Source organism: Bubalus kerabau, chromosome 5 (genome assembly GCF_029407905.1).
Source record: "Bubalus kerabau isolate K-KA32 ecotype Philippines breed swamp buffalo chromosome 5, PCC_UOA_SB_1v2, whole genome shotgun sequence".
Lineage (NCBI taxonomy): Eukaryota > Metazoa > Chordata > Mammalia > Artiodactyla > Bovidae > Bubalus > Bubalus kerabau.
Window position 1 is genome coordinate 5,166,842 of NC_073628.1, and position 21,983 is coordinate 5,188,824.

General features: G+C 55.3%; 1 protein-coding gene across 3 annotated transcripts in view; it reads right to left on the bottom strand.

Moving 5' to 3' along the window:
- Nucleotides 1-883: 883 nt before the first annotated feature.
- LRP5 (LDL receptor related protein 5) overlaps nt 884-21,983 on the bottom strand; it is a 123,688-nt gene continuing 102,588 nt past the window's right edge. The window contains exons 17-23 of one of the 3 annotated variants that reach the window (XM_055580617.1): nt 19,126-19,248; nt 15,341-15,577; nt 13,005-13,145; nt 11,378-11,614; nt 10,976-11,115; nt 3,191-3,288; nt 884-1,793 (exon numbers count right to left, since the gene is read on the bottom strand). In XM_055580617.1, the coding sequence (XP_055436592.1) occupies nt 1,532-1,793; nt 3,191-3,288; nt 10,976-11,115; nt 11,378-11,614; nt 13,005-13,145; nt 15,341-15,577; nt 19,126-19,248 (1,238 nt within the window). In that variant the 3' untranslated portion in view covers nt 884-1,531. Of the gene's footprint in view, nt 1,794-3,190; nt 3,289-10,975; nt 11,116-11,377; nt 11,615-13,004; nt 13,146-15,340; nt 15,578-19,125; nt 19,252-21,983 lie in introns of all 3 variants that reach the window. The other 2 variants (XM_055580618.1, XM_055580616.1) reach the window with 2 other exon arrangements.

Sequence of the window (21,983 nt, forward strand, 5' to 3'; positions counted from 1 at the left end):
CGGGTTCGATCCCTGGTCCAGGAAGATCCCACATGCTGCGGGGCAACTAAGCCCGTGCGCCACAATTACTGAGCCTGTACTCTGGAGTCTGCTCCACAAGAGAAGCCACTGCAATGAGAAGCCTGCACATCGCAACTGGAGAGTAGCCCCTGCTCCCTGCAACTAGAGAAAAGCCCTGGCAGCAACAGAGACCCAGAAGAGCCAAAAATTGAAAAAAAAAAGATGTGTCCCAAGAAGCCAGGCCCATCTCAGCTCTGACCCCTGCGCCCACAGTTGGAGCCCTCAGGGCCCCACCAGACTCCTCTCCGTCGGCTCTCACCCCACTCTCCAGGCCTTGGGGGTCAGAACTGCAGTCTTCTTCCAGGTCTTTGTGGTTTGATTCTCCAGTGGACAGCACACCAGCACTGCCCTGATTCTCCTGACCTCCCATCCACCTCCCTGAGGGTCAAGCCCTTCCTGGCTGCTGCCCTTTCCTTCCTCCCAACCCTGCCAAGGTGGTTCTTCCTACCCAACCCCAGAACAGCCTAGCCTGCTCACAACACACCATGACTCTCGCAGCCTGGGGGCCCCTGGGGCAGGGACCAGGCTGACCCGTATCTCCTCCAGTGCCACCCGGGTGGGCACAGGGCAGGCCTCAGGTAGTGTGTATGGACTGTCTTGGTGAGGACTGGGCTGTCCTTAGCCCATCTGCAGAGATGGGCGTGGAGGGGGCCCAGGAGAGCAGGAGGACTGGGGTCTCCCTCCCCAACCCGGGCAAGCGTGGCTTGGCAGCACCACCCACTGGGTCAACACGGATGGCAGGGCCCCCGGCATTTTTTTTTTTTTTTTTTGGCCACACCATGCAGCTTGCAGGATCTTAGTTTCCCAACCAGGGACTGGACCGGGGCCCTTGGCAGTAAAAGCGCTGAGTCCTAACCACTGGACCACCGGGTGGGGTGGGGGTGTCTTGATGAGCAGTAGCAGCCCTGAGCTGGTACACACAGGTCAGACTGTAGGAGGGACCAGCCAGGGAATAGCCCAAAGCCCAGGGATATAACCTGCAGAGCCCAATGCCAAATGAAATGCAGGGCCTCAGTCTTCAAAATTATCTAGAATTTCAGGACAGCAATCGCAGAGCATAAAATCAAACATCAAGTGGTGCATGAGTCAGGCATCCACAAAGCTGACCCCACGCAGGCCTCTTCCCAGAGGTCTCACCCCTCCCTGGGAGAGCCTGAGTGTGAGATGCCCAGGAGGATAAGGGCAGGACTCCGACAGCTGCCCAGGGTGGGCCGTTCACTCCTCAGGGACACGCAGCTCCCACACACACGCATGAAAGAATGGCAATGATGTTTTAAAAAATTAGGTTTATAAATATTTTCTCCATTGTACAAAGTTTTTCCCTGTCCTGCCCACCCCATCACTGTTCACATTTCTCCTGTTTTTAAAATCCCAACTATATTTTTTTTAAATCATAAAATATATTTTTTTCTTTGTTCATATTTAAAACTATGTACAGGGGCGCTGAGAGGCCGGGCTGGCCCGGCCAAGGTCAGGAGGAGTCCGTGCAGGGGGAAGGCGGGGGCGGGAAGAGGTGGAAGTAGCTTCTCTCCGTGGCGGGCGACGGCGGGCAGCTGTCCTCCGCCGACAGGTACTGGCTGTGGGGTGTGGGCGGAGGCGGGTAGGGGTCTGAGTCCGAGTTCAGATCCAGGTAGTACTTGCTGGCCTTCCAGCGGCTGGCGCTGCACTCACTGTCGCACACGTCCGTGCTGCAGGGCGTGGTCGGGGGCGCCACGCCGCGGATGATGTAGGGCCTGAAGGCGATACAGGGAAGGGGAGCCTGCATTCAGAGCGGCTGTCCCCGGGCCCCCGCTGAGCCTCCACAGCGCCACCTCCAAGGTGGGCGCGCCTGCACTTACCTTGCAGGCTGCCAAGTCCGGGCCCTGGCAAGGCCTGCAGCCCCGGGCCAAGGTCACCTTTATGGAGAACAAGGCCCCCAGAGCCCACTTGGGACTAAACTTACTTAACCTGTCTGAGCTTCCGTTTCTCCTTGACTAAATGGGAAGGATGAAACGGTGTCCGTTTCAAAAACGGCTTGTGAGGATTAAAGTGAGATTCTTCATGGAACGTGCTAGAAACTGTGCCCGACACCAGACAGTGCTCCACGGCTATCCCTCCTTGTATCACTGCTGTAAATGGTGCCGACCAGCCAGCCCCGTCTTGATCCCGGGGATGTCTTCTGATGACCCCCGTGACATCGCCCTGTGGCCTGGGCCCGAGGTAGGCCTCACAGTGGGCAGGAAGGGGAGCCGGCTCCAAAGGGCCCGCCGCTGAGGAAGGTGCAGCAGGAGGACACCCCAAGTGGGGCCCTGGGAGCAAGCAGGACCCCAACAGACAGTGCGGAGGGGAAAGGTACTGGAGGCAGGACCAGAATGAGGACAGGCGAGCGGAGCAGACTGGAGGCTGAGGGGCCTGGCCTGCTGGAGTGGACGTGACAGCCCTGGAGACAGGCTGTGACGCTGAGGCGCTGGGGAGCCCCTGCAGGTTCTTGACCAGGGTCGTGAGCACCCGGTCAAGAGCTGTGCCTCCCGGATTCGGCCGGCTCCCCTTCCAGGCCCGGGAGTCCCCCAAACGGCCACCAGAGGGCGGGCGGCGCCGCTCTCCGAGGGTCGGCGGCTCCAGGACCGCGCGAGACGCCTCCCGCAGCGCCCCCAGACCCCGGCTCTCTAAGCGGGAGGCGGGGGGCAAGCCTAGCGGAACCCAGCCTCCACGTGCTCCATCAGGTAGCCCGCCCGAGTGGGGTGGGCCCTGTGGGCTGAGGCCACCGGGTGGTTGAAGCTCAGCAGGTTCAGCTCGCCCAGCCTGGCTCGGAGCCGGACCCGACGTGCCCTGAAGCAGGCCTGCGCCGCGAGGAAGGAGAAAGGATCGCCCCGGCGAGGGCCGGCCTCGCCCGCTCCTTCCCGGGGGAGGCACCGCGGGGTGGCGGCCCCGCCGCGGTCCCCAGCCGGATTCAAGCACCGTCTGAGCGCAGAGCCCTCGGGGACCCGGCCAGCCGAGGTGGGGATCCCTGGTGGTTTCCCAAGACCCCCAAGGCTCCCACCCGCGGGCTCCGGGTGCTTTCTGACCTCAGCGCGCCACGCGCTGCGCCGACCCCTCCGGCTGACTCTCCGGGGAAAGGGGGCCAGGCGCGGGACCGCGGGGGGCTCCGTACCTGTAAGGCCTGGCGGCGGCGGGAATGTTGGAAGAGTAGAACACGTCCACGTTGTACAGGGAGGGGTCCGTGGCGGGGGACGGCGGCGGGTTCAAGATCTGTGGGGAGGTCAAGCGAGGTCACACGCGCCCCGGAGCCCGCGGTCCCCGCCACCCCCGCCCGCCTTGCCTCCTCCCACGACCCCTCCTGGTCTGGAGACGGGAAGTGGCAGCTTTGGCCTGCGGGTGGGCACGTGGAGGGGCCGCTGACCAGTGGTGACCCCAGGCCAGCGCGTTCAGGTCCCCGATGGGTCCTGCACCCCGGTCACCAGCGGAGAAGTGTCCCTGCCAGCCTGGGAGTGTCGCTGGGCCCCGGAGCACCTGGCGAGGTTCCTCTGGGACTTTTACTTCCCCATCTCCTTCTACGTGGTGCAAAAGTCTAATCTCTATAATTCACTCCTTATTCCAAACACTCCTGGGGGAACCCTGAGGATGCAGCGGGGTCCACCCACCAGGGAGGGGCTACAGCCTAGCTGCCCGCCTGGCCAGCGTCTCAACAAACCAGGAAAGGGTGTCCCTTTCTCAAGGGACTACACTGCCCCCAAACTGTGGTGCTAAAGACACAACTCTTCCCCCCAAGCATGCGCCCTCCAGAGCCAGGCAGCACACCACTGGCCCCACAAGAGGGACCGTGGGACCCGGGGGCCCAGACACCAGCCAGGTGTGTACTCCACCCCCCCACCTCCTGCCAGCTGTCCCTGCAGGGGGCACAGCAGGCAGAGGGCTATCACTGCATGTGTGCCCTGAAGGACAGACTCTCCCCAGGTCCCTGGGGTGGTGGACAGGGCACAGGGAAGATGTGGATTGAGTCCTTTGTAGCGCCTCCCAGCTGCAGCAGGCTCCCTGGTGAGGGATTTCCCGTTCTGAGGCCTCAGTAGCTCCATCTCTAAAATGGGGCTATGGACTTCCCTGGTGGTCCAGTGGTTAGGATCTAGTGCTTAGTGCTTCCAGTGCAGGTGTTGGGTTCAATTCTTGATCAGGGAACTAAGATCCCACATGCCTCAGAGCGAAGCCAAGAAAGAAAGAAAAATTTTAAAAAGAAACAAAAAACTTAAGAAGACTTGCTTCCCAAGGCAGTCCTGACACTTGGTGAATAACCTACAGGAAAAGCCCAGGCCCTTCCCCTGCCCTTCAGGAGCCACATGGACCCCTCTCCTTATTCTGGGGGAAGGGTCCTCTTCAGCTCAGGATTTGACCCCAAAGCTGGGAAGATACAGATAGGGGGAAGAGAGGAGCAGAAACCAGTCAGGGAGCACCACCAGCAGAAAGGGCCTGGCTCTCCGCTGCTGCCCCTCACCCCAGGTTGGGGGGAGCTTTTTCTGCATTTACCCTTGAACTTGACCAGACCTGACTCCTCTTCACTTCCGCCTCCAAGGAGCTCTGGGATCCTGCCCATAATCCCCTCCCTGCTGGCTGTCAGAGGTACCTCCCCCAGGGCGCCGAAGGCTTGTGGGGAAGTCTTCCCAGTACAGCAGTAGGAGCAACTCTAGCAAGTTCTATTGGCGCAGCACCTCGGCCACTTCTCTCTCTTCTGGTGCCTGGCAGCTGGGGGCTCTTCCCCAGTCTCTCCCTCCCAGATAATCTGCTTTTCCTGTGTTCTAAAGAGTCCTCTTTACCTCTCACTGGCCAACGCCCTGGAATTCCAATCCCTGCTAATAATGTATTGAACTTTCTCTGTTCAAATCACCATATGGTTTCTGTCTACCGACTGGACCTCAACTCATAAAAGCTGCCTGGAAGCCATCAGCGCAGAAATAGTCAGTACCTCCAGACTCACTCAGACCTTCTAATTACATTCCAAGGGCAAGTTTTAAACACAAACATGAAACCTTGAGAACTTTAAGAGAACATGGAAAGAAACTATTTTTTACGAGGAGGGAAAGCCTTTCTGGGCATGACCAAAACCCCTCCAGACTTAATTTCATGGTATAAAGCACAAACACAACATAAACCAAATCAAAAGACAAAAAGCTAGGAAAAGTATTTTCAACCCATATCCCAGGCTAATTCGTTTAATACAGCTATATCTCTACATAAAGAGCCCTCGTGCTGTGCTCAGTCACTCAGTCGTGTCTGACTCTGCAACCTCATGGACTGGAACCCACCAGGCTCCTCTGTCCACTGAATTTTTCCAGACAAGAATACTGGAGCCGGTTGCCATTTCCTACTCCAGGGGATCTTCCCGACCCAGGGATCAAACCCAGGTCTCGTGTGTCTCCTGCATTGGCAGTGGAGTTCCTTACCTCTAGTGCCACCTGGGAAACCCCAAGAGCCCTTACAAATGGATTAAAAACAAAACAAAACCAACAACCCAATAGAAAAAAGACATAAATGCACCTTTCTGAGAAAATAAAACTACAAAGGTTATTAACCATACAAAAAGATGTTTGACGTCATTTGTAATAAGTGAAATATAAATTACACTGCTGCTGCTGCTGCTAAGTCGCTTCAGTCGTGTCCGACTCTGTGCGACCCCATAGATGGCAGCCCACCAGGCTCCCCCATCCCTGGGATTCTCCAGGCAAGAACACTGGAGTGGGTTGCCATTTCCTTCTCCAATGCATGAAAGTGAAAAGTGAAAGTGAAGTCGCTCAGTCGTGTCCAACTCCCAGGGACCCCATGGACTGCAGCCTACCAGGCTCCTCCGTCCATGGGATTTTCCAGGCAAGAGTACTGGAGCGGGGTGCCATTGCCTTCTCCGATAAATTACACTACAAAACCATTTTTACCCTAAATTGGACCTGAGGAGAGAGGGACAGTCATGCTGGTGTTGCCCTCTGCTGGTGGGAAGAGGGACTGTCCTCTCTTGAGGACCCCCTAGGCAAGAAAGGTCAAGATGACCTTCAGCCTTAGCTACAGGGCATCTTCCTGGCGTCTCCCCTAAATGAGAAAAATGCAGGAGTTCTGAGCATTGCTGTTGGGGTAACAAGATCCTGGGGTGACTAGACACCCACTGGTATGGCCCAGCCACACCCCAACAAAGGGCACTGTCCAGTCACCAAGAAGGGGGCTTGCTCTGCCCGAGAAGGTAAACAAACTTCAGGGTGCAGGAGAGACCGGGCAGGGAGTGGTCAGCTTGGGCAGAATGGCCCCCGGGGGGAGGAGGGGAGGGCGGGTAGTTACCACTCGGTCCCCCAGCCTCCTCATTGCGAAACAGGATGGGGACAGCGCCCCCTTCTGGAGTCGGGGTGATGTAGCACACAGGGCATTCCTCTGAAGAGCTGGGTAAAGGCCAGCCCTTCACCAAGCCTCAGCAGCAAAAAGGGAGGCTGAGTCAGTTCTAAGGAGGTGGATGAAACTGCAGCCTATTATACAGAGTGAAGTCAGTCAGAGGGAAAAACACCAATACAGTATACTAACGCATATATATGGAATTTAGAAAGATGGTAACGACAACCCTATATGCGAGACAGCAAAAGAGACACAGGTATAGAGAACAGACTTTTGGACTCTGTGGGAGAAGGAGAGGGTGGGATGATTTGAGAGAACAGCATTGAAACATGTATATTACCATATGTGAAATAGATCACCAGTCCAAGTTCGATGCATGAAACAGGGCACTCAAAGCCAGTGCACTGGGACAACCCAGAGGGGTGGGATGGGGAGGCAGGCGGGAGTGGGGTTTGGGACGGGGGACACATGTACACCCGTGGCTGATTCATGTCAATGTATGGCAAAAACCACCACCACAATATTGTAAAGTAATTATCCTCCAATTATAATAGATAAATTCATTTACAAAAAAAAAAAAGTGAGTCTGAGGAGCTACCATTACCTGCAGATGCTATCATGTGGGTTTTAAAAAGTATACACGAGCTACACTGTACGAGATGCCAATGGTGGATACATGTCGTTCATTATAGGTCCGTCCAAACCCACATAATTCTACCAAGAATCCAAACCACCAAGGGTGCACTCAGATGTACACAGTGGCCTCTGGGTGCAGGTTCATGGACTGAAACCAACGTCCCACTCTGGTGCGGGAGGTTGATCATGGGGGCGGAGCGGGGATTTGGCAAGTCTCCCTACTTTCCTCCCAATTTTGCTGTGGATCTAAAATTGCTCTGAAAATAAAAAGTTGTCTTTGGGACCTCCCTGGTGGTCCGGTGGTTAAGACCCTACGCTCCCAATGCAGGGGGCCCAGGTTTGATCCCTGATCAGGGAACTAGATACACATGCCGCAACTAAAGGTCCACATGCCGTGACTAAAGACCCCATGTGTCATAACTAAGACCCAGAGCAGCCAAATAAACAAGCATATAAAAATAGATTCTTAAAAAATTGTCTTTAAAAAATGCATATGTAAAATTAGTGAACTCTAAATAAACTCAAACCTATATGCAGGTCAGGAAGCAACGGTTAGAACTGGACATGGAACAAAAGACTGGTTCCAAATAGGAAAAGGAGTACATCAAGGCTGTATATTGTCACCCTGCTTATTTAACTTATATGCAGAGTACATCATGAGAAATGCTGGACTGGAAGAAACACAAGCTGGAGTCAAGATTGGAGGGATAAATATCAATAACCTCAGATATGCAGATGACACCACCCTTATGGCAGAAAGTGAAGAGGAACTAAAAAGCCTCTTGATGAAAGTGAAAGTGGAGAGTGAAAAGGTTGGCTTAAAGCCCAACATTCAGAAAATGAAGATCATGGCATCCGGTCCCGTCACTTCATGGGAAATAGATGGGCAAACAGTGGAAACAATGTCAGATTTTATTTTTCTGGGCTCCAAAATCACTGCAGATGGTGATTGCAGCCATGAAATTAAAAGACGCTTGCTTACTCCTTGGAAGGAAAGTTATGACCAACCTAGATAGCATATTCAAAAGCAGAGATATTACTTTGCCAACAAAAGTCCGTCTAGTCAAGGCTATGGTTTTTCCAGTGGTCATGTATGGATATGAGAGTTGGACTGTGAAGAAGGCTAAGCGCCGAAGAATTGATGCTTTTGAACTGTGGTGTTGGAGAAGACTCTCGAGAGTCCCTTGGACTGCAAGGAGATCCAACCAGTCCATTCTGAAGGAGATCAGTCCTGGGTGTTCATTGGAAGGACTGATGCTAAAGCTGAAACTCCAATACTTTGGTCACCTCATGCGAAGAGTTGACTCATTGGAAAAGACCCTGATGCTGGGAGGGATTGGGGGCAGGGGGAGAAGGGGACAACAGAGGATGACATGGCTGGATGGCATCACCAACTCGATGGACAAGAGTTTGAGCGAACTCCGGGAGTTGGTGATGGACAGGGAAGCCTGGCGTGCTGTGATTCATGGGGTCACAAAGAGTCAGACACGACTGAGTGACTGAACTGAACTGAAATAAAGTCAAAAGGAATTGTATCAATGCAGTGGTTATGATACTGTATTACTGTTGTAGACTTAATGTCTGGGTCTCCCCCAAATTCATATACTGAAACCTAATCTCCAACATGATGGTTTAAGAGTGGGACCTTCTGGAGTGCTTAAGCCACAAGGGTAGAGCCCTCGGGGATGGAATAAGTGTCCTTAAGAAAGAGACCCTGGGGGCTTCCCTGGTGGCCCAGTAGTGGAGACTCCACGGTTCCACTGCAGGAGGTTGCAGGTTCGATTCCTGGTCAGGGAACTGGTCAGGGACCTAAGATCCACAAGTCACAGCCAAAAAAAAAAAGACCTCAGAGAGCTCCCTCATGCCTTCTACCATATACGGACAGGACAGTCACTATGAACTAAGAATTGGGCTTTGAACAGTGAGAAACCAGAGCCTTGATCTTTAACTTCCCAGCCTCTAGAACTGTGAGACATAAACGCCGTGTAGTTTAAGCTGCCCAGTCCATGGCATTTTTGTTACAGCAGCAAGCATGTGCCAAGACAACCATAGTTACGTGAGATGTTGCCAATGCGACAACTGGTGAAGGGAGGCGGGGCCGCTCTGTATTATATTTTACAGCTACGGATAAATCTGCAATTGTCTCCAAAACTAAAGAAAACATGTTACTCTCTTTGCCGGGAAGATGAAGTCCGTACTCCCGTATGCTCGCTTATGCACAGATTTCCCCTGGGAGAACACACACAATCAACCCGGCACAGGCTATGCCTCTGGGGAGGGGTGAATTCCTGGTCGCAGTGAAGGCCGGGCCCTCTTTTCACCGTGCCCTTTGAATTCTGTATATTACTAATTCAAAGCAACGTAGTTAATTTTTAAACAGCTGGCTCCACAAAGGGCTTCTTTGGGGGATGATGAAATGTTCTAAATTTAACCATGGTGATGACCGCACAACTCTGTGAATATCCTAAAAACCACGGAATTGGACACTTGAAGTGGGTGGATTGTATGGTATGTGAACTGTATCTCAATAAAGCCACTGTAAGAAACTGCTGGCGGTCAGTGTCGTCTCTCGCCGCCAAGTGCGATCCCCCTGTTCCCGGCTCCTCCAGAGGCTGCAAGCATCCTGGTGTCCACGTTGGGGGTGGGACGGGGTGGGCAGGGGGCTGGCCGGAGTCAGCTCAGTCTCACACGGGTTCTTGGGGCTTCTAGCTGGCTACGTGGGCCATCCGAAGGTCAGGTGACGATAGCAGCAGGAAGGCAAGAACAGTGGGGAGGGCTCCTCAAGTCCTCTCTGCTGACTCCGTGCTTCCCCCACCCCTAAACAGCCCAGCCCTGTAGCCTCCAGGAGACTCAGACCGAATCCTGCGGACCCGAGATAATAACCCCCGCTGCCTCCTCCTTCCTAGACCCTGCCAGGATCAGGTGCAATAAGGAAGGGCAACAGCCTGGGTATGGGGGACACTCAGAAGGGCAGGCAGGCCCCGTCCTGGTGGGTGGTGCTTGCTGGGACCCCCCCAGAGAAAGTTCAAGGGGCAATCTTCACCTCAGAAGAGTATTTCATCACAGAGAAGTCAGGTTTTGAAGAATTAGGAAGCACAGGACGAGGTAAAGTCAGAACCTGACACGTAGCCCCAGATTTGCATCCATGCATCAGGCTTACCCGGTTACCCCGGGCCGTGCTCCTGGCAATGGGGGGGCTTTCCCAGCCAGTATGGAGGAGAAGGTCCCCCTCGGGATCCTGCAGCGGGACCTGGACACTAAGGGCTTCAGATTGTCACCCTCTACAATCATTTCCTTCTAGGGTGTGGCCTGGAGCCAGCCCACACCCCACTTGGGTTGCTAGAAGCTCCAGGGAGCAAAAGTCAGCACAAAAGTCATCTCATGAGTGCTTGTCCTTAGAAAACAATCCAGCTACTTTCTGGGAACCAACAAGGCCTTAGGCAGGAAAATAGGGTGTTTCTGGTGGGGACACTGAAGGGAAGCTCACGTCCAGCCAGACAGGCCCTGCTAATGGGGGAGGCCCTTGGAATAAAGACTGGCGCCCAGACCCGAGGACGCCCGACAGCAACCCTGGGACGTAGGATTATGGGTGCGACTTCCACTTTTAGACTCCGCCTGACTTCCGGATTTTCCACAATGAACAAGGAGTGCTCTTTTCTAAACAGAAAACCCAGGGGGTGGGAGGGAGGTCCAAGAAGGAGGGAATATTTGTACACACACAGACGATTCACTTCGTGGTACAGCAGAAACACAACACTGTACAGCAATTCCACTCCAATAAAAGAAGAGAAAGGAAAAAAACTACAGTCAGGACAGGGAGGTGAGTGAATGCATCCCCCATCCTGAGGGATGGAACAGCAGGCTGGTAATTCTAGAAACCCTGATGTCATGGATTGGGGGGGACCCTGAGCCAGCTGGGCTTCCTCCTGCCCCCACTCACCGGCGGATACAGTGTAGCCTTGGTGCTGGACGAGCTGCTGGACGAGGCCCCGGTGACGTGGTTCCGGTCGTAGAGGGGCACCCCGGCCCGGCCGCCCATCAGGCTCACGGAACTCATCATGGACTTGCCACACGAAATGCCTGTGGGAGGGGGGCCGGCGGGCACAAAGCCTGGTCAGGGGCCAGGGCGCCCCACGGACACAGAGTGCTTTCTCCAGCTCCTCTGCCCAGGAGACCCAACCACGCTCAGAAAAGGAAGCCCCACGTGACGGGTGTCCCCAGTGGGCAACTCAGACGAGCTCAGGTCAAGTCCAAAGAGCATTTCTGACCCCCTCGCCCCGCAGCCCGCCCTGACCGCCCTCTCCACCTCCTTCAGGGCCCTTGCGGGGCTCAGGCTCCTCACCTGTGAAGGGACCGTGCTGGGAGCCGCCGGGGGCGATGAAGTTGAGGGGCACGTGGGGGGTCCCGCTGACGTACTCGTGCGGGAAGGGCCCGTTGGCGCCGGCGTAGCGCTGGCACACCACACGCTGGCACACGAAGTAGACCCCACCCATGATGAAGAGCGAGAGGATGATGCCGATGACCGGCCCGATGGCGCTGCTGTGGGCTGGGCTGTCGTCCGAGGGCAGCTTGGTGATTTCTGCCGGAGGCCGGGCAGGGAGAGACGGTGGACATCAACCCAAACGGAGCGGGTCTCCTGAGGGGGGGCAGGCGCTGTGTGCCCTGGAGGGCTCGTACCCGCCCCGGCCCAGCACCCACTGGTGGAGCTGCTGGGGGTGCTGGGGCAGCACCCCTGAAGGGCTTGCCCTCTCCAGCCTCCCCGCAGCGGCCTCCTGCCCCTCCTCAGCTGGACTGAGCTCTCCCACTGCCCCAGCCCCTCACCAGCGACTCCTCCTATTCACGCCCCTGACCTGGAGCTTCCCGGTCTGGGCTCTAGACTCAACCTTGTCCAAAGAACACTCACTTCCCCATCAGGTCGGCACAACGGTTCTAGGGACAATCAACTCGGTCCCCTCCAGCCGGCCACCCCCCAGAGAAAGGGAGGAAAGCTGCTGGTTCCAGCAAGGAGGCCTGACTATGGATGAAAATCATCCCAACAACTGGGGCCACAGTCACACTGGAGGCCAAAGACAGACATGGTCAGCGTGAACACCTGCCCACCAGAGGAGCAGGGCTCAGAACCCCACTGCTGCCCTCTGACCCCAGACCTCACCCCTGAGGTGGTAGCTGAGGGGCCTGCCCTGGGTTGATGGGATGGTACAAAAGTGCTCAGTGAGTCCCCGGGGACCCCTCCTTCTTCCCCATTCATAAGTCATCTCTATCTTGCAGTCAGAGCTCTCAACCCTGGTTCTTCTGCCGTGAATGAAGGGGCCACATCCCCAGATGCATGGACACATCCCCACTTCCTGGGAATCCAGCTCCCTTCCTGTCTGAATCCGACAGCCTTTCAAGAGCCACTGCCGCCAGGAAGTCTTCCCTGACTGCCTCTGTACCCCGGTACCCCTGACTGTACAGACCGTGTCATTCAAGGGGCATGCAGCACGTGCGTGTACATATGTGTGCATGTGTGCACGCACATGTGTGTTTCTGCACATGGCCACACACGGCTCCTCCTCAGCCAGACAGCAGGCTGCCAGGGAAGGGGCCCAGCCCCGACCCCCTCAGGCGATCTTGTCTGGCAGACGCTGCTAAGTGAGGTCTCTGGGCAGAAACCCGCTGCCTCTGCCTGCCACTCAGGCCCGGCCCACCACAGTCAGCCCCGCCCACCTCTGCCTTCTCAAAGGGGGCCTGCCGCTGTGCCTCTGTCCCAGCTAAAATGCCCCTTAGCTCCGTGTCTCCCTCCTCACAGCTGCCTCCACCTCCAGGAAGGTTTCCCTGACTCCCCCACCAAGGCCTGAGACTCCCGACCTCCCAGCCTCTTCAGTCCTCACCATTTCCTCCCTCTGGACACCACGGTCCTGGAACAGAAGCCCAGCACAGGGTGACCACCCCCCTCCCCCGACCCCGCCCTCTGCAGGAAGCCAGCTCACCGCACATGAGTTCGTCGGAGCCGTCGACGCAGTCCGGAAAGGAATCACACTGCTGTTTGATGAGGACGCACTGGCCGCTGGCACAGCGGAACTGGTTGGGCAGGCAGACGGCTGCAAGGAGGGGCCTTGCGTTCAGAGAGGCTGGAGGGCATGACGCAGCCAGGAGCACTAAGCAGATGACCACCAACAGGTGCACCCAGCCCCGCGACCCCAGACCCAGCAGCAGAGGCCTGGGGTCCAAACGCAGAGCAGGCAAAGGGACCCCTGCGAGGACCAGGTCGGGACACCGTCCCAGCCAAACCAGCCTTCACCCTCCCCTTGATGACCCCCCTTTCAAGGCCTGTGAAATGCTGGGGACGGGCTGGCAGGGAGGAGACCTCAACGACCCAGGGAGGTAATTATTCACCAGGATCCTACCATGGGTCAGGCTTGCAAAGCACCAGAGCTCCCACAGCCCCTGAGCTCAGGCTGTCTCCCAGGTCATGGGGTCAGTGGATGGCCCACAGGAGCCAGGCTCCTAACCAGGCGGGACAGGGGACAGCTGACGCACCCGCAGAGCTCCGGGGGTCAGGAAGAGGGTGCAGAGCTCAGCCGGAGAGGCAGAGGCTGGCCATGCAAGCAACTAGTGCAGCTCTCGGGCTTTCGGGGGAAACGGAAGAGAAAGGCCGGGCACTGCAACTGCCGCTGCTTCCCTGCTGACCTGGGAAGGGCCCCGGCCCCACGAGGAAGGGAGCTGCCTGGGGGCTCGCCGGTCACCTGCCCCCAGTACTTCCTGTCTACGCTCCCCACCTGCCCCGGCCCAGGCACCCCACGCTCGAAACTGGAGACAAGGAACCCTGTCTGTGCAATGAGTGGGCAGATCTCCTGGTCACCGAGCAGGAGAGGAAGCTTCTGAAACGGAGGGTGGAACCCAAAGCCTGCACCAGGGCCTGCTGTTCTCCCAGGGCTTCCTTCCACCAGGAGAAACTCTCACAGTGGGAGAACGGGCGGGAGTGGTTCCTAATCAGGGCTCCTGCCACCCGCCGAGATCTTGGCCACCAGACCGAGCTGGGGCCAACAGTGTAAGGCAGGACTCAGAAAACTCTTCTGTAAGAGACAGATATGTCTCTACAGTAACTACTCAACTCTGCTGTTTTCATGCAACACCAAGCCTCAGACAATATGGAAACGAATGAGCCTAGCTTTGTCCCAATAAAACTTAGGTGGCTAAGTTGGTAAAGAATACCAACTTACCCTGGTGCCTCAGATGGTAAAGAATCTGCCTGCAATGCAGGAGACATAAGAGACAGAAGTTTGATCCCGGGGTCGGAAGATACTCTGGAGAAGGGCATGGAAACCCACTCCAGTATTCTTGCCTGGAGAATCCCATGGACGGAGGAGCCTGGTGGGCTACAGTTCATGGGGTCCCAAAGAGTCAAACATGACTGAAGTGACGTAGCATGAACCCAAAACTTTATTCACCAAAATAGGTGGTGGCCTGGATTTAACCCTTAGGCCACAGTGTGCTAATCCTGGTCTAGTCTCCATCAAGTTCTCAAAGGGTCTGTGAGCTGGAAAGACTTTACGACTGCAGCTTTATGGAAACATTTGGGGGAATGAACCCCCAGGCCTTCATCTTCCACAGAATGGTTGCTTATCATGAGTGGGCAGGGAACAGATAAAATCTGAGTTATCCAAGTACAGGACCCAGTGGCTAAGGGGGTAGCAGCTAGAAAGACCTATTAACAGCTAGCTCAGTAGCAGTCAATACGGGGCCGTAGTGCTGACAGTATGTGGCAGGAACCGACCAAGAAGGTCATTTATAAAAGAAAAAACTCAAGAGGGAGCACAGACATTTGTTTCACTGTCACGGTCTAAAGGAAGATCCTGCTGGTCAGAGTGGACCCAGGCTGACCAGACAAATCTCTCTGTAACTCCTGGTTCAGTGGGATGCTCGAAATCACCCACAAATAAGCATTAACCCACAGACTCGCTGGTGGAGGACAGCACTGCCTTTGGGGATGGGGATTAACCAGGGTGTAAACCATGGAATGCAAGCTGACTAATGCATTTGTCTTGGATTTCTGTAAAATTCTTGACTGAATGAGGGAAGGCAAGATAGATTCTCATAGTCTACCTTCATGCCAAACTGGTAGGGCAGACGCCAGGAGCCTTCAGGGGGCCTAAAACTAACATTTTTTTCCTTCCCAAGGTGAGGAGCCTCGGCAAAGCTTCTACAGTGACCTTCCTCAGGTTCGGCCTGATAAAGCCCAAACTCCAGGAGGGCGAGGGGGTGCCCTAGGGGATGGGCGGAGCCTTGCTGGGGCGGGGCCGGGAGGGCGGGGGCGGGGCCTCACCGTCGCAGTCTGCCTCATCCGAGCGGTCCTGGCAGTCAGCCTCGCCATCACAGCGCAGCCTCAGGTCCACGCACTGGCCCCGCGCACAGGGGAACTGTGAGGCCGAGCACACTGGGCAGCCCTCCTCGTCGCTCTGGTCGTCACACTCGGGGAAGCCGTCACAGCGCCAGGCCCCGGGGATGCAGTCGATCTCCCCAGTAGCGCAGGCGAACTGGTCGGGGGAGCACGTGGGAGGCTCTGCGGAGCAGAGAAAGACCATCATGGGCGCCGGCTTTTGGGCAAAAGTTGGGCGAAGCACGTCTGGCTTTCAAAGTGGGGAATACGCTCAGTTCATACATGCTGTATCCACCTCGTCTCCACTGCCCTGCGTCCTGTCTGCCTTCCCACCTCCAGCCCAAGTAGGCCATGAAGCTGTAGACCCAAAGCATAGGGTATGTGCAGGGCCTGGCTACACCAGCGTGTCCACTGCACCCCCGCCGGAAGTAGAAGGGTCAGAAAGCCAGTGGTCAGCACCCACACCTATTACACATTTGGGGCAATGGGGCCAGAACACTGTGAGTGCCAAGAGAGCCCACAGGCATGGTGGTGGGGGCTGGTGGAGGACCCAGGCCCTTCATTGAGGGGTGGGCTGAGGAAAGGCAGGTGGTAAGGGTACAGGAGGGGGAGCAGAGTCAAGGGGGAGGGGGTTTGAAGGTTCCCCGGTGGAGGGAGTCGTGGGAGGGTGGTGAGCTGAGAGGGTGAAGGACAGGAGGACACTTCCTGCCAGTGGCCATGGTAAGTCATTCCCCCCTCGGGGTCCACTTCTCTAGTGCAGGCCAAGAGTGGACAGTAGTGCTCAGGGAGGGGCACTGGCCTGGAGGCCTGGACACAGACGGGCATGATGAATGCCAGGGTGCCAGCAGAGACACCCTGGAGGAGCCCCTTGGCCCCTGGGCTGCCCCCCTTCCCCGGGCTCCTGTCATCATATCTCCCTCCTCTGCTGGAAAATCCCAGAAAACCGGATGCCCAGAAATCAGCCCAAACTCCATTTCAAGTTTAAGAACAGTCATCAACATCCATAAAATCTGATTAAGGAAAAAGGTATTGGGAGTTCCCTGGTCATCCAGCAGTTAGGACTTGGGCCCTTTCACTGCTCCAGCCAAGGTTCAATCCCTGGGGGGAACTAAGACGCATAAGCCACAGAGCATAGCCAAAAAAAAAAAAAAAATTTAAAGCCATCAATTTCACAAAAGTATTGATTTCAAGATGTACTAAGTAGGCCTTTCAACATTTGGAACCCACGTGCCTCCCCCATAACTGCGGGGTCCACACTGGACTGAATGGGAATGGGAGATGGGGGAAGAGTTATGAGCAAAAATGAACACAATCCCGCTGTTCCCACTGCGTTTGGCCCCAGAGGACACATCGGGGACAAAGAAGCCAAAGACGGATGTGTGTGCAGTGAGCTGCCAAGGAACACAGGGACGCTGGCCACAGAAAGCTGTGTGTGGACGGTGGCCCACGCCCCACTCCTGGACTCCAATCAAAGGCCCTGTGCCTTTGACCGCTATTTCCACTGCCTGGACACCCCCACAGCCCAGCCAGGAGGAAGAGGGTCCATGTGGGGCAGGCTCTGATTTCCTGAAGGGCCCCTAGTCCTGGCAGATGTTGCTGGAGAGCCAAGACCTGACAGGGTGGGGTGTGTGTGTGTGTGTGTGTGTGTGTATGTATGTGTGCACGGACATGGGGATGAACCCAGGCTCCTCTCAGCAGCTGGGCAACCTGAGGAACCTTCAACCTCCCAGGGCCTCCGTTTCCTTGTCCCTAAAACAGAAGCAGCCCGCCTGGATCACCGCTTCCTCCCAGAAGTAACAGAGCCTGGCAAGCATGTGCGCGTGCACATGCGAGAGTGAGCATGTGCGCATGCGCAAGCCCCTGGATGGGCTGGGCTCGCACAGCAGGGGCGCTGCGGAGCACACCCTGGCATCGCGGGCCGCGCCCTGCCCGTCTGGGTCACTGCATGAGGCACGAGGCTCCATGGCACCTCCTGGGGACCTCCGTGAGCCCCTGACCTTCTGAGAGCCCCCAGAGAAGAGGCCAGGGAAGAATGGAGATGGGGACACAGTGAATACAAGCCTCCTAGGCCCTGAGGAAGGGTGAGGGGGCGTGTCCTCCCGTGGGGAAACCCAGGGCTGGGGTCCCAGGGCGAGCTGAGCGCTTGGTGCAGCTCTCTCCCCAGGCCCCGTCTCTTCCAGGGCAGTCTGGATGTCTGTGCGAGCTGCAAAGCCACTCTCAGGCCACAAAGCCATGTGGGCCCTGGGGCCGGAACTCAGAGAAAGGCCACGGGAAGCTCAGGAGAGTTGAGGTGTCCCTGCCAGCGGACAGTCATCAAAGGGCCCCCCTCTTCTTGGCCAGGGTCTCCGGGGTTTACAGTGATGAGGTGGGGCAGGAGAAAGCTCCATAAAGACAGGCCCGTGGTCCTGCTCCCTGAAATGTGCCATGTGTGGGACAAGGCGTGGGGATGATGGGGGTGAGGGTGAGAAGTAAGGGGCAGGGAAAGACCAGCCCCCTGGAGCTCAGAGGACAGGAGAGGAAAGGAACACAGGAACAACATGCCCAAGGTCACCTGAGGACCTGCAGGCAGAGGAGCGGAAGCCCGGGGACTGAGTTTCATCACGGTGTCAATGCCAGTTCAGTCTTTCTATTACTGCTGCCATCTTCATGACTAGTGGCAGCTGGCATTCCCATGTGCCATGTGTCAGGGACCATGCAAAGCACTCGGTTACTAATAACAACCCGTCAGATAAATGCTCTCCGTTTCTCTATTTCACAGAAAAGGAAGTGGACGATAAGAGAGGTAAGTGAGCAGCCCAGGGTCACTCAGCTGGGAAGTGGCAAAGCTGGTATTGGAACCCAGGTCTGGCTGACCCTAAAGCTTACATTCTTAACCACTCCCCGTGCAGCCTTTGGAAAGAAGAGGGTCAAGGGTAGAAGCAGGGGAAAAGACAGAACTACTAAAAAAATTAGACAAATCCATTATCGGGGATTTCAGCACCTCCATCAGTAACTGACAGCAGAAGCAGTAAGGAAGGACAGACAACCTGAACAGCACTATCCCTCAACTGGATCTAACGACATTTAGAGCAACACTCCACCCAACAGCAGATGACGTAGCTTCTCAAGCTCGTAAGGAGTATTCACCAAGGACAGGCCACATGCTGGGGAAGAAAACATATCTGAACAAATTTAAAAGGCTAGTAATCATATGTGTACGCTTAGACCACAATGGCATTAAACTAGAAATCAGGAACAGAAAAACAGCTAGAAAATTCCCAACTATTTGGAAATTACATAACACACTTCTAAATAACATCAGGGCCAAAGAATTATTGAGAACAATTGAAAATATTTGAACTAACTGAAAATGAAAATACAATTTATCAAAATTTGTTCAGTTCTTCAGTCGCTCAGTCATGTCCCACTCTTTGTGACCCCACGGACTGCAGCAAGCCAGGCTTCCCTGCCCATCACCAATTCCCGGAGCTTGCTCAAACCCATGTCCATTGAGTCGGTGATGCCATCCAACATCAAAATTTGTGGGATGCAGCTAAAGCAGTGCTCAGAGGGAAATTCAAAGCCTGGAAATGCATATGTTAGAAAAGAGGACAAATAACAAGACAGTCTGCTTTGAACACTGGATGCCACAGGGACTATGGATTTTTAAAAAATGCCAGGCAACAACCTGGCAGGCAGAGAACCAGCTCCCTGTTCAGTGTCCCAACAGAAAGTGCCAAGCTCACACCTACCACCACAAGTCAGCAGGTTCTGCAGGAGCACAAGGTGGACCGGGCATGAGCAGCGCGGCGTCCCGTCGCCCTTGGCAACACAGATGTGGGAACAGCCTCCATTGTCACGGGCACAGGGGTGGGCTGCTGTGGAGAGAAAAGAAGGAGGGGGTTGGACTCCGCCTCCAGTCTCGGACTTCAGCCTAGAGGAGGGAGGCGGTGAGGGCCAGGCAAGACCTCATAATAACTGGCACTCCCACAGGGGTGCAGTCAACCCTCTCACTTCATTCCCAGGGCAGCCAGGCGAGTCTGTTTCTGTGGACGCTGCATTTTGCCAATGAGGAAGCGGAGGCCAAAAGCACATCTAGAACTTTCCTGACATCACACTCCGCCCTTCTGCACCAGCTCCCACCGTGCCCACAACCGTCATGCTACACTGCCCGCCTGCGTGTCTGTCTCTCATGGTGTAGTGGTGGGCCCCCCAAAAGATATGTCCAGATCCTAACGCCCGGAATCTGAGAATGTAACCTTTACTGGGGAAAAGGGTCTCTGCAAACGATGTGATCACATTAAAGATCTTGAGATGGGGTCTAATTCTGAATTATCTGGGTGGGCGTTAAATCTACTAACAAGTATCCTTATAAGAGAACGCATAAGCGGTGAGGGCTTCCCAGGTGGTGCTAGCGGTAAAGAACCTGCCTGCCAGTGCAGGAGACATAGAGATGCAGGTTCAATCCCTGGATTGGGAAGATCCCCTGGAGAAGAGCATGGCAACTACTCCAGTATTCTTGCCTGGAGAGTCCCATGGACAGAGGAGCCTGGCGGCCTACAGTCCATGGGGTCGCAAAGAGTCAGACACAACTGAAGCCACTTAGCGTGCAAGCAGGCAAGAGGTGAAGGCAGGGGAGAGGCCATGTGATGGCAGAGGCCTCAATGGTGCAGCCACAAGCACACCTGTAGCCGTGAACCGTCTTTGCATCCCCTGGTCCCCATCCCCTCAGCCCCCTCATTCCCAGCCTCCAGAGAGAGCACAGCCTTGGAGGCACCTTGACTTTGAACTCCTGGCCTCCAGAACCAGGAAAGAATGCATTTCTGCTGCTCTAAGTCACCCAGTTTGTGGCCGCTTGTTACAGCAGCTGCAGAAAACTAATACACATGGAAATTAACACAGTAAAGGTGCTGAACCCCGGGAACCTTGGATATTTCAATTCCATTAACCTCCTGTGCCCAATCTCTGGACAATGGTTAGGAGCCTGGGAAAGTGGCTGACCTCCCCCAGGTAAGAGGAAATGGCAAAGCGCACTCTGCTCCTCACCCCTAACCCTGAAGGCAAATCATGGTTTTTTTTCCTCCTCCATCTCAAGGATTAGGTGTTTTTAAAATGGCAGAGTCATAGTTGAGAGCAGAGTCAGCCAACTTTTTCCATAAAAAATGAGAAAGTAAATAATTCTGGCTTCACAGGCCAGGCCACCAGTGTGACCCCCGGTCAGCCAGCTGCAGGGCAAAGGCAGCCAGGACGACAGGGACCCACAAGCTGCAGAGTGCCACCCCTGGTTTAGAGGTTAGCTGTGGGATCGTGTGCGGACGCAGATGGGTGGCCCACGTCCCAGATCAACATGGCAGAGCCCACCGAAGGACTTCCTACGCTTACCCAAAATGAGGAGCCTCTCCATGTCACCCCAGAGCCCGCACACTGGTGCTCACAGACACGTCCCCAGTTTCCAACCTCAAACCTGCTCACTGAACATTTCCTGGCCCTCCCAGCCCTGGTTCCAAGGAGCTGCCGGTCAGTGCCCCTGGCTTTCTGCCAACACCAGTAGGCAGCTGGTCTTGACCTTTGTGGGCTGGGCATTCACCGTTCTGACCATCTGCCAGTGACACCCAGGAATCCGTGACTTGGCTGAGCATGGACTAAGAGGCCAGATGAACACAAGCATGCTAACCCATAGGTATGGGGCGCCTTGGTTATCTAGAAGCTAGTTTCCTGGTGACTTCATTTATCTGGGACCCAGCTGATTACCACAGAAACTGCCACCGAGCAGTCAACAAAGAAGTGGCCGGTTCGGAGGTCATGTCCCTGATTCTGAGCAGGAAGCCTAACAGAAAAAAACCCAAGTGGCTAAAGCCTGGGCTCTGGTTGCAAATTCAAGCCCCCTTGTGTTTATTGGCTGGGTGACAGGGGAAGCAATACCCTTACTGAGTTCTACTTTTGTCAGCTGTAAAATATAATCTCATCTGAAATTATTGTGAAAATAACATATATAAATAACATCATAAATTATTGTGAAATAACATATATAATGTAATAATATACTGAAAACAGGGCTGGGTGCAAAAGAGTCACAATGCAGTGTGGCCGAGGCAACGCCGACAGGGAGGGGCTGGGGTGAGGCTGGGCAGCCCCGGGGCCTGGACAGCGGCCAGGCCATGGGCGTCACAAGACAAGGACAGTGAAGGCCCTGCTCACTCAGCGGGCAGCCCGCTGGGTGCCGTGTACGTACTGAATAAAGAGAGAAAAGCAAGAAGACAGAGACAGGCAGACACTTACACACGCGCACACACACCTCCACATCCACATACAGCCAAGGACCGGGTGGAGGAACCAGAGGTCCTGATTACGGACATCCCTCTCTCAGGCCCCTGGACACAGCCGGGCTGTGGTAGGCAGATCCTAAAATGCCCCCCAAATTCCCCACCCTGCTCCCCAGCTGGGGAGGATGTGATGAGCTATGGTTTTATCACCTTTCTTGGTGGAGGGACGTACAGGTGTAATTAAGGTTACTAATCAGTTGATTCAGAGTCAATCTAAAGGGTGATTCATCTAAAGCTGGGCCAAATCTCATCACAGGCACTTGGAAAGCAGAGTGGGTTCGAGAGCT